Raw genomic sequence first — 11484 nt, forward strand, 5'->3', positions numbered from 1 at the left:
TCCTTCGCTAGGTTTCAAGGTTTTGACCTCTGCTACCATTTTTTTGCTTTGAAATTTGAATAGATTAGCGAAAGAGCAGGGCATCATGGCAAAGACAAGTGTGGTATTTGCATCATAATGATTGACTAGCAACTCTATTTTTTTGGCTAGCCATCTCACTTTGTGTTGTTTCCTTCAATCAGCACCTCACTTTGTACTTTTTGGTTGTGCAAGATTAGTTTTAAAGATATGGAGATGAATACACTTAAGGATATGGTATTGAGTAAACCTGCACCTTTAGTTAGTACCTTTAGACCGAGCTACTACTCAATTTTGAACTTGATGAGGTGTGTCGAGGGCCAATTTACTACTGCTGAGCATGTTATTAAGAATTCATTTCACCAGTTCTGGTATGATAAGGTATATTTTGGATTAGGGATATTTAGGTCTGGGTCCTAATAATAGTTGGTTTATTAGGGTTTGGTCCAGAAAAGCTGAATATTAGGGTTTAGTCCTACTTTTGGTTCTTGACTACAAGTCAACTTAGTTGACCGTGGTCAATCTGCTTGTATTTTCGAAATGGCAATACTACCCTCGCGTGCAACATCATGTGAATAAGTAAAAATACCGTTGGAACAACACTCAAATTGGTATGCCATGTGTCACAATCTTACTAACAAATCAAAGGCCAAAATAATAGAGCCTTTGGTGGTGCTTTGTATAAGAGACCGAGACCCAATTCATCCAAAATCATTTGTGGCCTCTAAAAATTCATCATTTGAAAATATCACAACAAAATTTGGAAGGAAATATGGGTGGAGCCTCTGTAAGCACATTTGTGGCACCACAGGTACAATACCTTACTTCAAAACTCTAATGGCTGAAAAGTAAGACTATAGTCTAATTTGTCAAATACAGTTTGGACTACGTTATAGAAGATGATATTATTTCTGTATCAAAGTCTAACCTTTTTAAACATTTTTTTTACAGATATGTCAGGTATGTTACCAAGAAAACCACATAGCTCCTAAGTGTCCATACTTGAACAAGTGATGCAATATGGAAAACTGTAGAGGCATTATGAAATTGCACAAGTCTGAAGATAAACCTGGCAAAGTACATGAGTTGTGGCTCTGCTGTGATTGGGTTGGATGCTTCAATAAGGTTCAACTAACTACTGCTGAGAACCAGCTTCTTTTTCCCATTGAGAAGAATGTCACACTTGTCATTAATTGTGATGTGTGTGGGCATGAGTATTGTTGCATTGTGGGGTACCCATAAGGTTAGTTTGTTGTGTCTGTGTGTTTATGTATGGGATTTTTAGGTCTTAGTCCTAATAATGTCAGTGTGTTTATGTATCTCATCTGTCAGTAGGATACTATGTCACAAGTTTCTTAGCATACAAATTCCAAACAAAACAGAGGACAAATTTAGCATACAAATTCCAAACAAAACAGAAGACAAATTTAGCATACAAATTCTAAACGAAACAGAGGACAAATTTAGCATTCAAAAGAAGTTAAACCAAAGGACAAATTTCAACCAAGATAAGAACAATATAACATACAAATCCAAAAGTACTTCAAGCAAAAAATAAATCCAAAATTACACCTACATTAAATCTCAAAATATCATGCATGACTGAACAACATTATGCCAAATACCCAAAATGTAACTAACATCCCAAAATGTAACTACCTCTGACTTGAATTCACTGGAGGTGTTGAAGGTGTTGGTACATTGTCATCTCCAAACATCAGTCGATATAAACCCCTAGTCCTCACTCCTGTGCCTTCTGTTGGTCCTTTTGGCCTTCTACTTCTCCCTCTGCCTCCTTGTGCTTGTGTTGGTGCTGCATCATGTTGAACTTCATCTTGTCCTGGTGCTCTGCCTCGACCTCCTTGTGTTGGTGCTGCTGGTGTTTCTTTTTGCATTGGAGCATTTCTTCTTTTCCTACCTCTCTTATTTGCTGGTTCAGGTAGATCTGGTGTTGGTTGCATTGGAGGTGTTGCTGGTGATGGTTGCATTGGAGGTGCTGCTGGTGCTGGTTTCATTGGAGGTGATGTTGGTGTTTCTTCTTGCATTGGAGCATTCCTTCTTTTCCTACCTCTCTTATTTGCTGGTTCAGGTAGATCTGGTGTTGGTTGAATTGGAGGTGTTGCTGGTACTGCTTTTGCTAGTACTACTTGTCTTTGTTATTCTGCTTTGGTGCTGCTTCTTGCTTACTACTCTTCTGGGCCGCTTCATTATGGTCTTGTGCACCTTCAAATCATTACTTATTAGTTAATATATATAACTTATGAAAACCACCATATGTATAACTGACATATTTAGAGTTACCTTGGTTTTGAGGCTTCCTTCTCTTGCCATGAACTCCTTTCTTTCTTGTATCACAAGTCAAGGTATTGTGACCAGGTGTTCCACACTTTGCACATTTTCTATGAGTTTTAAGTGGTTCATCTTCCCCTATAATTATCTTCTTTTTTGGCCTTCCAACCTTCCTAGTGTTTTCAGGAGGCAGAACCAACTTTTCTATGTTATCCTGTTAAAAGTAAGCAACAAAAACAACTCATCAAGTTAGTAAACAAGTTGATTCAAGTTACTAAATTAACACATTATGGACTTATTATTTCTGACCAATCCTCAATGTTATCAATTAGATAAAGATAAGTTGCATATGTTGCTCTAAATGCTTCCACACTAAAATATGGACTGCAATACATGTCAAAAAATATGGAGTGAATTAATAACAAACTAAAATTAAATTAAAAACAATATGAAATTAAGTAAATTATTGAATTACCTTGCCCATTGGGGCCTCCTTGACCTGAGGACTGCAACATTATGTACACAAGGCACTCCTAACATTTGCCACTCAATGCAAGAGCATTCAAGTTTGGCAATATCAACATTGTAATTAGTCCCAGTCTTCCTGTTGATTGCTAAATACTGAACATCTGATACACCTTTAATCTCATACCAATTGTATCTCAACTCTCTCTTTTTTATCATGAACAACACATTTGGGACTACATCACCAGTAATCAATGACATTGACAATTCCCTTCTACCATAAACTAGTTGCAACAAATCCAGGTTATACTTATCCAGAAAATTGACCAATGGTTTATCTCTGATCTTAAATATCCAGGAATTGAAGCTTTCACTGAAATTATTGGTCAACTCATCACACTTTGATATGCAGTCAAAATGTGCCCTAGCCCAAGAACTCCTTGGTTCAGTGTCTAACCAATCCAAAGCTTTACTGTCAGTTTTGTTGACAACACCCAATATCCTTGTGAGTTCTTGTTGCTTATAAGCTTTTGCTGCCCCCCAAGCTAGATTTTCCCATAATTCACCACTAAAAACCTTTTTGAAGTTCTTGTACATATGTCTGAAGCAATACCTATAGCAAATAACATACACATATTGTCAGTATTACTTAAATTTGAATCTGGACAAACATATACATAGACATATATACCTGTGATTTGAATCTGGAAAATATTCATCAACAACACTTATTAGTCCCTTTTGTCTGTCACTGATGAAGGTAAGCTTGTCTTTATGCATGTCAAGATATGGTTTCATCTCACACAAGAACTGTCTCCATGTATCTCCATTCCCCCCTTTGCATATATAAAAACCAAGAGGGAATATTCCATTCATTGCATCCAGTCCAATAGCTGTTAAACAACAACCACCATACTTACCTTTTAGAAAACAACCATCCAGACCAATTATTGGTCTACAGCCATTCAACCATCCATCAAGTGGTGATTTGAATGCAACAACAACACCAATGAAACATTTGGACTTAGCACTCACAAAATGCTTGGCAAGGCTACCTGGGTTAGACTTCATAATCTGCTTACACATCTCTGGGACTAGTCTATAACCTTCCTCATAATTTCCATTGATCACTTCAAGCATCGATATCCTAGCATTCCAAGCAGTCCAATAGGATATGCCAACTCCATAGTCATAAAACATCTCTCTCTGTATATCCCTTGGTCTATATTCTGGATGATCTCTCATCTTATTTTCAAGTGCTTGAGCCACCCATGGAGCTCTAGCCTGAGTATACTTGTTCTTCTCATCAGCTTCACATGTATGTGCATCATTATACTTTCTCAGAATAAAAGTGTGCTTGTCTTTTCTAGTAAGGGTAGCAGTTATAGTCCACTCACAGCTAGGATCTTTGCATACCAAAATGTATCTCTCCCTGTCATTTCTCACTTGTTGTGTACTAAACTTATGCTTAATTGCCATTGTCTGGAAGAATTCTCTACATTCCTCTACATTAGCCCATGTCATTTTAGGCTTCAACTAACATGTGCCAAACCTTTTAGAAGCTTCAACTGGGTCAGTAACCTTAACCATCTCCTCATCCTAAAAAACATTAGTTGTTCCCTGCATAAAGTTCCCCAACACAGTACCTTGCAATTCTTCTTCTAAATTTTTTGACTTCATCATTAACCACCATTGCATCAATATCATTGCCTAACTCATTATCAGAGTACTCACTATCTGTAGGACAATAGTCTTCATAATCACTCTCTTGTGAATTGCTATCATACCCTGTATCCATCCAAGTACCAAAAACTGGTCAAAATATTTGACCATACTCATACCTAGCCTTTTCAGTATTACTTCCACCATGATTAAATTCCTCGTCTACATCAACCCTTACAGCATCACCATGATCATTATTAGACTCATTCAATTCATCTAGAAAGTCATTAATATTCTGAGTACAAAAATCAGGCTCAATAGGATCTAGTTGAGACAAGTGCACACCAGGCTCAATGTGCTCCTCAACGACATTCTCAGTCAACTCATCTCTTGCTTCTGGCTCAGCAGTTTCTTCATCATCAGAAATGTCGAAGATCATTGGCTCTCCATTAGGACCTAAAAGTGGTTTAGTTTTCAGTATGTTAAGCATGTTGGACTTTCTTACAGGTGTGATTGGTTTTTTAGTGGAAATTGGTTTTTGTTTTTGAGTGGGAAATGGTTTAGATTTTGAGATTGAACTGGGTTAGGTTGTTCTTGAGTGGTATCTGGTTTTTGTTTTTGAGTGGCAAATGGTTTAGGATTTTGAGATTGAACTTAGTTATGTTGTTCTTGAGTGGAAACTTCAATGAGAACTGGAACTGGAACTGGATTACTATTACATAATCTAGGTGATCTTCTAACACTTTCACAGACTTGTATAGGTTTCTTTGGTGTTCTAGGTGTGGATTTAAGTGGTGGTGGAGAGTTATCAGCAGTAATGTTGGCTGCTGCAGTTGGTGGAGGTGGGAAGATAAATAGGTTTTTTTTTTTTTTTTTTTTTTTTTTTTTTTTTTTTTTCTGTTTTAAACTTACCCCACATATCTATCAAATGTTTGTCTTCTGTTATCCTACATAAGGTCCCTTCAATCAAACTTGCAATCTGAAATGCAACTCCTTCACCAACCGGTTTGTGCAGATCCTTTTCCAAATCTAGCCAACAAATCTCATCCCCATCATACTTCACAGACTCTTGCTTACCCCCCTTGTATTCACTAGTCTTAATCTTCCCAGGGATAGTTCTCCCCCACTTACCACCATAATGAATGACAAATTCTTTTACACCTAGTAAAGGACTGGCCATAGTACTCAACTAACAAGGCTACCTACATACAAACAACATTCAAACCAAACCATCACAAATATTTCATACAATATCAGCAAACCAATTTGATTCACAATTACATTCAAACAAAATAAGTCATATATGTAACGGTAATAAATTAGACAACAAAATAAAACCAAACCATGCAATTTGATATGTAACAAACCAATTTGATTATCAGACAACAAAATAGAATATCATATTTGGAAAACCAATAAACAACACAAATAGAATATCAGACAACAAAATAAAACAAAAAACAATTACGTTGAAACAATATTAGCAAATCCATCACTAATACTTCATACAAAAAACAATCAGTCCTACTAGAAAATAAAAAATTAGTTTTTAGTCCATGTTTCACTTTAGATTTTTAGTCCATGTTTTAACTACACCAAACCATGCAATGATAAAGTTGCAACCAAACAAACTCATGAAAAATTACTTTTAGTTTGAAAATTTACCAAAGAGATTCCAAAAGGATATTCAAACTCATGAAAAACGATATTTTCACTAGAAATTAACGTGTATAAAAACCTAATCTTTAAGCAACAACCTTCCTTTTTTGGCTAACAACTAAAGATGATCTCAAATCAACAACGATCAGTTCACAACCTCAATTCTACAATGATCTACAAAAACACTTCATGAAACTTCATAAACGACGACGATCACCAACTCAAACGATATAATTATATTAGATTTCATAATGAGAGAAGGCGAGGAGTTAGGCCATCGTTAAAGTTTGTGTTTTCACTAATGAAAGAGGATGAATGTGAGAGAGAAGTTTGTGTTTTCATGAATGCTAGGGTTTTGGAGTGAGAGTGAGAGAGAACAACGCAATGAATATGTGTTTTCCCTCTTTATTTCTCCTGAGATGCGCAAAACGTGATACTTCAAATCTGACGGTCACTCATTTCAAATCCAGCACGTGTTCATTTAATTTATTATAAGTGAAATCAGGTGATGTTGCACGCGAGGGTAGTATTGTCATTTCAAAAATACAAGTAGATTGACCACGGTCAACCGAGTTGACTTGCAGTCAAGAACCAAAAGTAGGACTAAACCCTAATATTCAAACTTTTTTGGACCAAACCCTAATAAGCCAACTATTAGTAGGACTAAGACCTAAAAAACCCTTTGGATTACCTTATTGATATTTCCAGTTCAGAAGTATTTGTTGCTAGTAGTAAGAATCATAACTACGATTACATGTTTTGGATATGTAGGCTTTACCTGATATTGGGGAAAAGGTTGCAAAGCTAGAGCAGGAAGCTTCTGTGCTTGATACGTCAGGGGAGGCGATCCACCTCTTTACTTGTTTTCATGATTGCATATATTTGAGTTTCTATTATACATATATAGCCTTCTTTTAATTATATATTTATTTTGGGATTTATAGGTGGAAGTTGCTGAATATCAAAAGATAAGACTTGATATAGCGCAACTTGAGAAGATGATATCAGAGATAACCAGACCTGAAAGAATTCTCTATTTTCTTGTTCTGGGTAGGCTGGTAAGTAACAAATGGAATGAGGAGTCCATCATCATCATATAGTCTGTCCTCAGTTGGTCTTCATTATTTTTTGTTTTACTTTTAATTGATAAAACTGGTTCTTTAATCATCTCTGACTGCCACGACGTTGCTTGTTATCAAGAACTAATACTTGTACTATATTCGTGAATAATGTAAAATGTCCGTTTTACATGAATTAAGATCTCAAGATATTAGGACTGTCATTTTCTAAGTTGATACTTGATGTCAATGTTATATTATGATGCAATTACTGTCAGAATATAATTGTCTGTGGTAGGTTAAGATACATGACAACAGAACTGATTGGGGATGGGGAGTAGTAGTGAATGTCATGAAAAAGTTCCCCACAACACTGGGCAATTTGCCATTGGCCTTGTCTTCACACGGTAGTGGCTATATATTAGATACTCTGCTTCATTGCTCTCCTAGTTCAACTAAGAATGGTTATCGCACAAAACCTTGTCCACCCGTCTTGGTGAAAAGGGTGAAATGCACGTAGTGAGTTGAAGCTCATGCGAAGCAACAATTTTATCAAGGGTCAGTTCATTATTCCTATGGATAGGATATCGAAAGTGAATGCTTAGCTTGAGTCATCAAATTACATTTACTGGTCCTACATTCTTGTCATTTTGGTCACTGTAGGTTCCTGTTTAGTTACCTTTAATTTGTGCCCTCAGCAAATATAAAGTATATGTTCTTTCCGAACTTAGACCAGTGGAATCACGACAAACTACTGGCGGTACAGGAACTGGGCTCAGGGTTTCCTAACGGTTTTCCAACTCTTAATCCTATAAAGGTCTTCTTCTGTTCCATTTCGATATTATATCATTTGAGATACAACATCTAAAATGCTTTTCTAGTTTTGACATAAAAATGCTTTTTTGGAGAGATTTTTTTTGCCAAACTTGTATATACTATCTGGTTACCTCTTGCATCTTGCATCTTAGCTTACACAAAACATTAAGATAATCTCATCATTATGGATCCAATTAGGTCACCATAACTTGTTCCATTTTAGTTCATATATTCGATTGCATTTATTTTCATAGTGCCTACAGGTGGTTTGTTCCATGTACACATTGTGTTGGGAGGAAATAATGTTTCTTGCTGTACTAGTACGAGTCGATTCCTGTATAGCCTTTTGTAAGAATGTCAGCACACACTACATCAACACTATGTCCCCCTCTTTCAAGCAGTCGACAGTTCCTTTCATTCAATATATTATACACTCACACACACCATGTGATCTCAGAATCTGCTTATCTTGAGTTTTCCTTGTTGCCCTAAGTAGCCAAAACGTTAAAGTTATTAGAGTTCATTCCTGTTGCAATGAGTCCCATGGCTCTCTTTATCCCTAACCACACTTCTTTAGTAAATCTTAAGACACCCATTATGATTTTTGGTGTTCGGTTGGTTCTTGTAGCAACACATTTTCATTAATGACTTAGGTGGTGAGTTCATTATTGCAATATTAAGTTTTCTATCTTGCGATAACTAGGCTATGAATGATTTTTTATTTGTTCCTGTTTTTCGCCTCACTGGCATGGTGCTTTTTCAAGATGAGAACCGTTATAATGCTTGTGGCCGGTGACTTGCTGAAGGTATATTTTCTTTAACCTTTTCTTAGTCCATTGAAATTATTTGTTGTTTTCTCTATATTTTGAAATTCACACTTGTGAATCTGTTTGATTCAAACAAGAATCTTATAAAATGGTTCAAGGTATTGCCTTGTAATTTCTACACTATAGAAGTTTTGATTTGCGCTCACTAATTATTTTACTTACAGGAGGGATTGAATATCATAAGCGAGTTGTGGAGAGAGCTATACTAAGAGTAGTCCCCACCTTGTGAGGTACTCTGGATCAGTATTGTAGTCATGTTAGAAGTGTACTATGTTGAGAAGCAAAGATACGAGTTTGTTGGCTTCATCCAGGAACGTGTCGAGGACTATGCTCAAAACGAACGATAAGTGTGTTTTAATTCATGTGACGACTTTGGCGAGCTAGGATGATTTATATATTAACTATTGGGATGTTTCATTTTGATTTTTATTTAAATACATGTAACAATTATCTTGTCTAGTTTGGATTTGATTGGTTAATTGGAATCAGTATTTGTGAATGATATTTGAAAATTTAATGGATTATGTTTGTTAAGATTTTTTTAAGGTGTATAAGCATTTAGTAGAGATATGGAGTGCAGAACCAATTCAGTGAATTCTTGTTTTTTCGTTTTTGTAAAAGTTTTAACCATTTGTCATGGTTTTGTGAAAACAGGTATAAAAGGGTTACTTTTGATGACGGTTATGCATAACATTTATCACTATTTAGTAAGAATAGTCACTAAAAGGTGGTTATATTATGACTGTTTCTAACTTTTTTGTGACTGTTCTTCAAAGAGTGTTTGTGACGGTTTTGGGAAAAAAAATGACTCCCACTTGGTCACGGTTTTAGGGAAAAAAAAAACAGTGACAAAAGACTTTTTGTCACTGTTTTTAACAGTGATATAAAGCCTTTTCTCTTGTAGTGATCATCACTCAATACTTATTCAGATGAGGCTTTTGGCTAGATTCTCACAAGATATGGAACTTAATTGTTCTAACCTTAGCTTTGGAAACTCACTGCTATATACAAACAAATGTTGATGCATACTGTTAATGAAAAGATGCATAAACTATTGTACGTATATTAGTTTAAGTACGAAGAACAAGTCCTTACTAGTGCTATAGTGAGACTTCTAAACTTTTTATTCATCATAGAAAAAGGAAACAAGATTTTTTTAATACTAAACAGAAAAATATTTTTGGTCTTTTTCGAAAAAAGTTTTTAGAAAAGAAGAAATATACTATTATATCTACTATATAGAAAATGCCTAGATTTTACAAAATGTTACTATACCACCTCCAAATAGAACTATGTTTTGTCCTCAAAGTATGAAGAGATAAGGAAAAAGATTAGCATAGAAACATGAGCAAAAACGACGATACACCTGTATTATGTTCTTCATGATGAAAATACGCCACCCCCAAATAAGTTTGGGGCGTGGGTTGTTTGATATAGAATGAGAAATACATGATTTATTATACTAGAGATATTTATTCTACTATAAAATCTTTTTGGGTTTTTGTATTTTTGAAAACATGCATGAAAGAAAAATGAAATTTTTTGGCATGATGTATCTGTTTTACCTTCTACTCATATACCAAATTCCACAAGAAAAGCAAAATAAAACAAGCATATAATTAAACTTATACTACGTCATACACGTAAAAAAGAAACAGAAAAATAAATAAATCCAACTATACGAACACTAGAGAGAATCCTAGTCAGAATATGTGCGTGACTCGCCTCAATGTCTAGAAGATCCTTCTCCTTGCTGACGTCGGGACCTAGCATGTCTATCACTATGCGAGACCACGTCTCTGATGCTCTACAGTGTTCTAGTAACACTGTGCTGAAAAATAGCTGCTCCTGCTGGAAGGACTGCTGCTCCTCTCTGATGGTCCGTTGTTCCGCTATAATGTTCCCTTGAGTTTCCCTGATCTTGTGGAGATACGCATGCAGAATCCTCTGGCTTCCATAAAGGAAGTGAATTCTGTCCATGGGTTGAGTGAACTGTCAAGTGGCATCTTCAGCGAAGTAATCCACCATCTTAGTCGGGCATGCTTGCTCAGCAGCTCTAGCTTTAGGTGGAAGCCATAACTTCTGGACACAGTGGGCATAGATAGGACCTGTGGTAGCATCCTTGACCTCCACTAGGGCGTCTGTGGGCTCAAACCCCCAGTGCTGCATGATTCTAGTGACCAGCTCTGGTAGAAGGGTGGTTGACTTTTTCGGTTTGCAGAGTTGCTCAAAGATAAAGGAGACAATGCAGAAGTTGTTCTTCTGCTCTTGAAGAATCTATAAAAGATGAAGCATTTCCTTACCTATATCCGAAGGCTTAGTTGAGCCTAGCAGGTTGTAGGCTATCCATTGAGATACTGCCAACTGGTTCCTTCGTAGCGAACTTTGAAACACGCAGTGAGACTTGGGGGTTTTTCACCCCCTCGAGAAGTGTCTCTACCATCATCACGTCGATGGTCTTACCGTTTGGGGACTATTTCATCTAAACATAAGCTTTCAGAGGAATCCCCATAACTCTACTCACCACCTCCTTGGTGAGCTCTAGCAAGCTGCCGTCCTTGACAACCGTGATGCGGTCATCCTCCCCTCTAAGCATGTAGTTATAAAACGAAAGAGTAAGAGAGGGAGAATAAGCCGCACCTTCCAACAAAACCAAGGGTTCTCATCCTCTTTTTCTAATCTCAGCCTTG

At 36.4% G+C, this 11484-nt stretch overlaps 1 protein-coding gene and 1 long non-coding RNA gene across 2 annotated transcripts; one reads left to right on the forward strand and one right to left on the reverse strand.

The window, feature by feature from the left end:
* Positions 1–2511: 2511 nt before the first annotated feature.
* Positions 2512–4296, reverse strand: LOC147525185 (uncharacterized). Its single transcript, XM_086578511.1, has 4 exons — positions 3464–4296; positions 2783–3385; positions 2617–2700; positions 2512–2521 (listed from the first exon to the last, which is right to left on the reverse strand). The coding sequence occupies exons 1-4, from the start codon at positions 4294–4296 to the stop codon at positions 2512–2514; spliced, it is 1530 nt and encodes a 509-aa protein (XP_086434637.1).
* Positions 4297–8726: 4430 nt separating this feature from the next.
* Positions 8727–9315, forward strand: LOC147525186 (uncharacterized). The gene is made up of 2 exons (XR_015197805.1): positions 8727–8773; positions 8959–9315. It is a non-coding gene; the product is annotated as an uncharacterized LOC147525186 (long non-coding RNA).
* The last annotated feature ends 2169 nt before the right edge of the window (positions 9316–11484 follow it).

The sequence above is a fragment of the Coptis chinensis genome, chromosome 1 (assembly GCF_015680905.1).
Source record: "Coptis chinensis isolate HL-2020 chromosome 1, ASM1568090v1, whole genome shotgun sequence".
NCBI lineage: Eukaryota > Viridiplantae > Streptophyta > Magnoliopsida > Ranunculales > Ranunculaceae > Coptis > Coptis chinensis.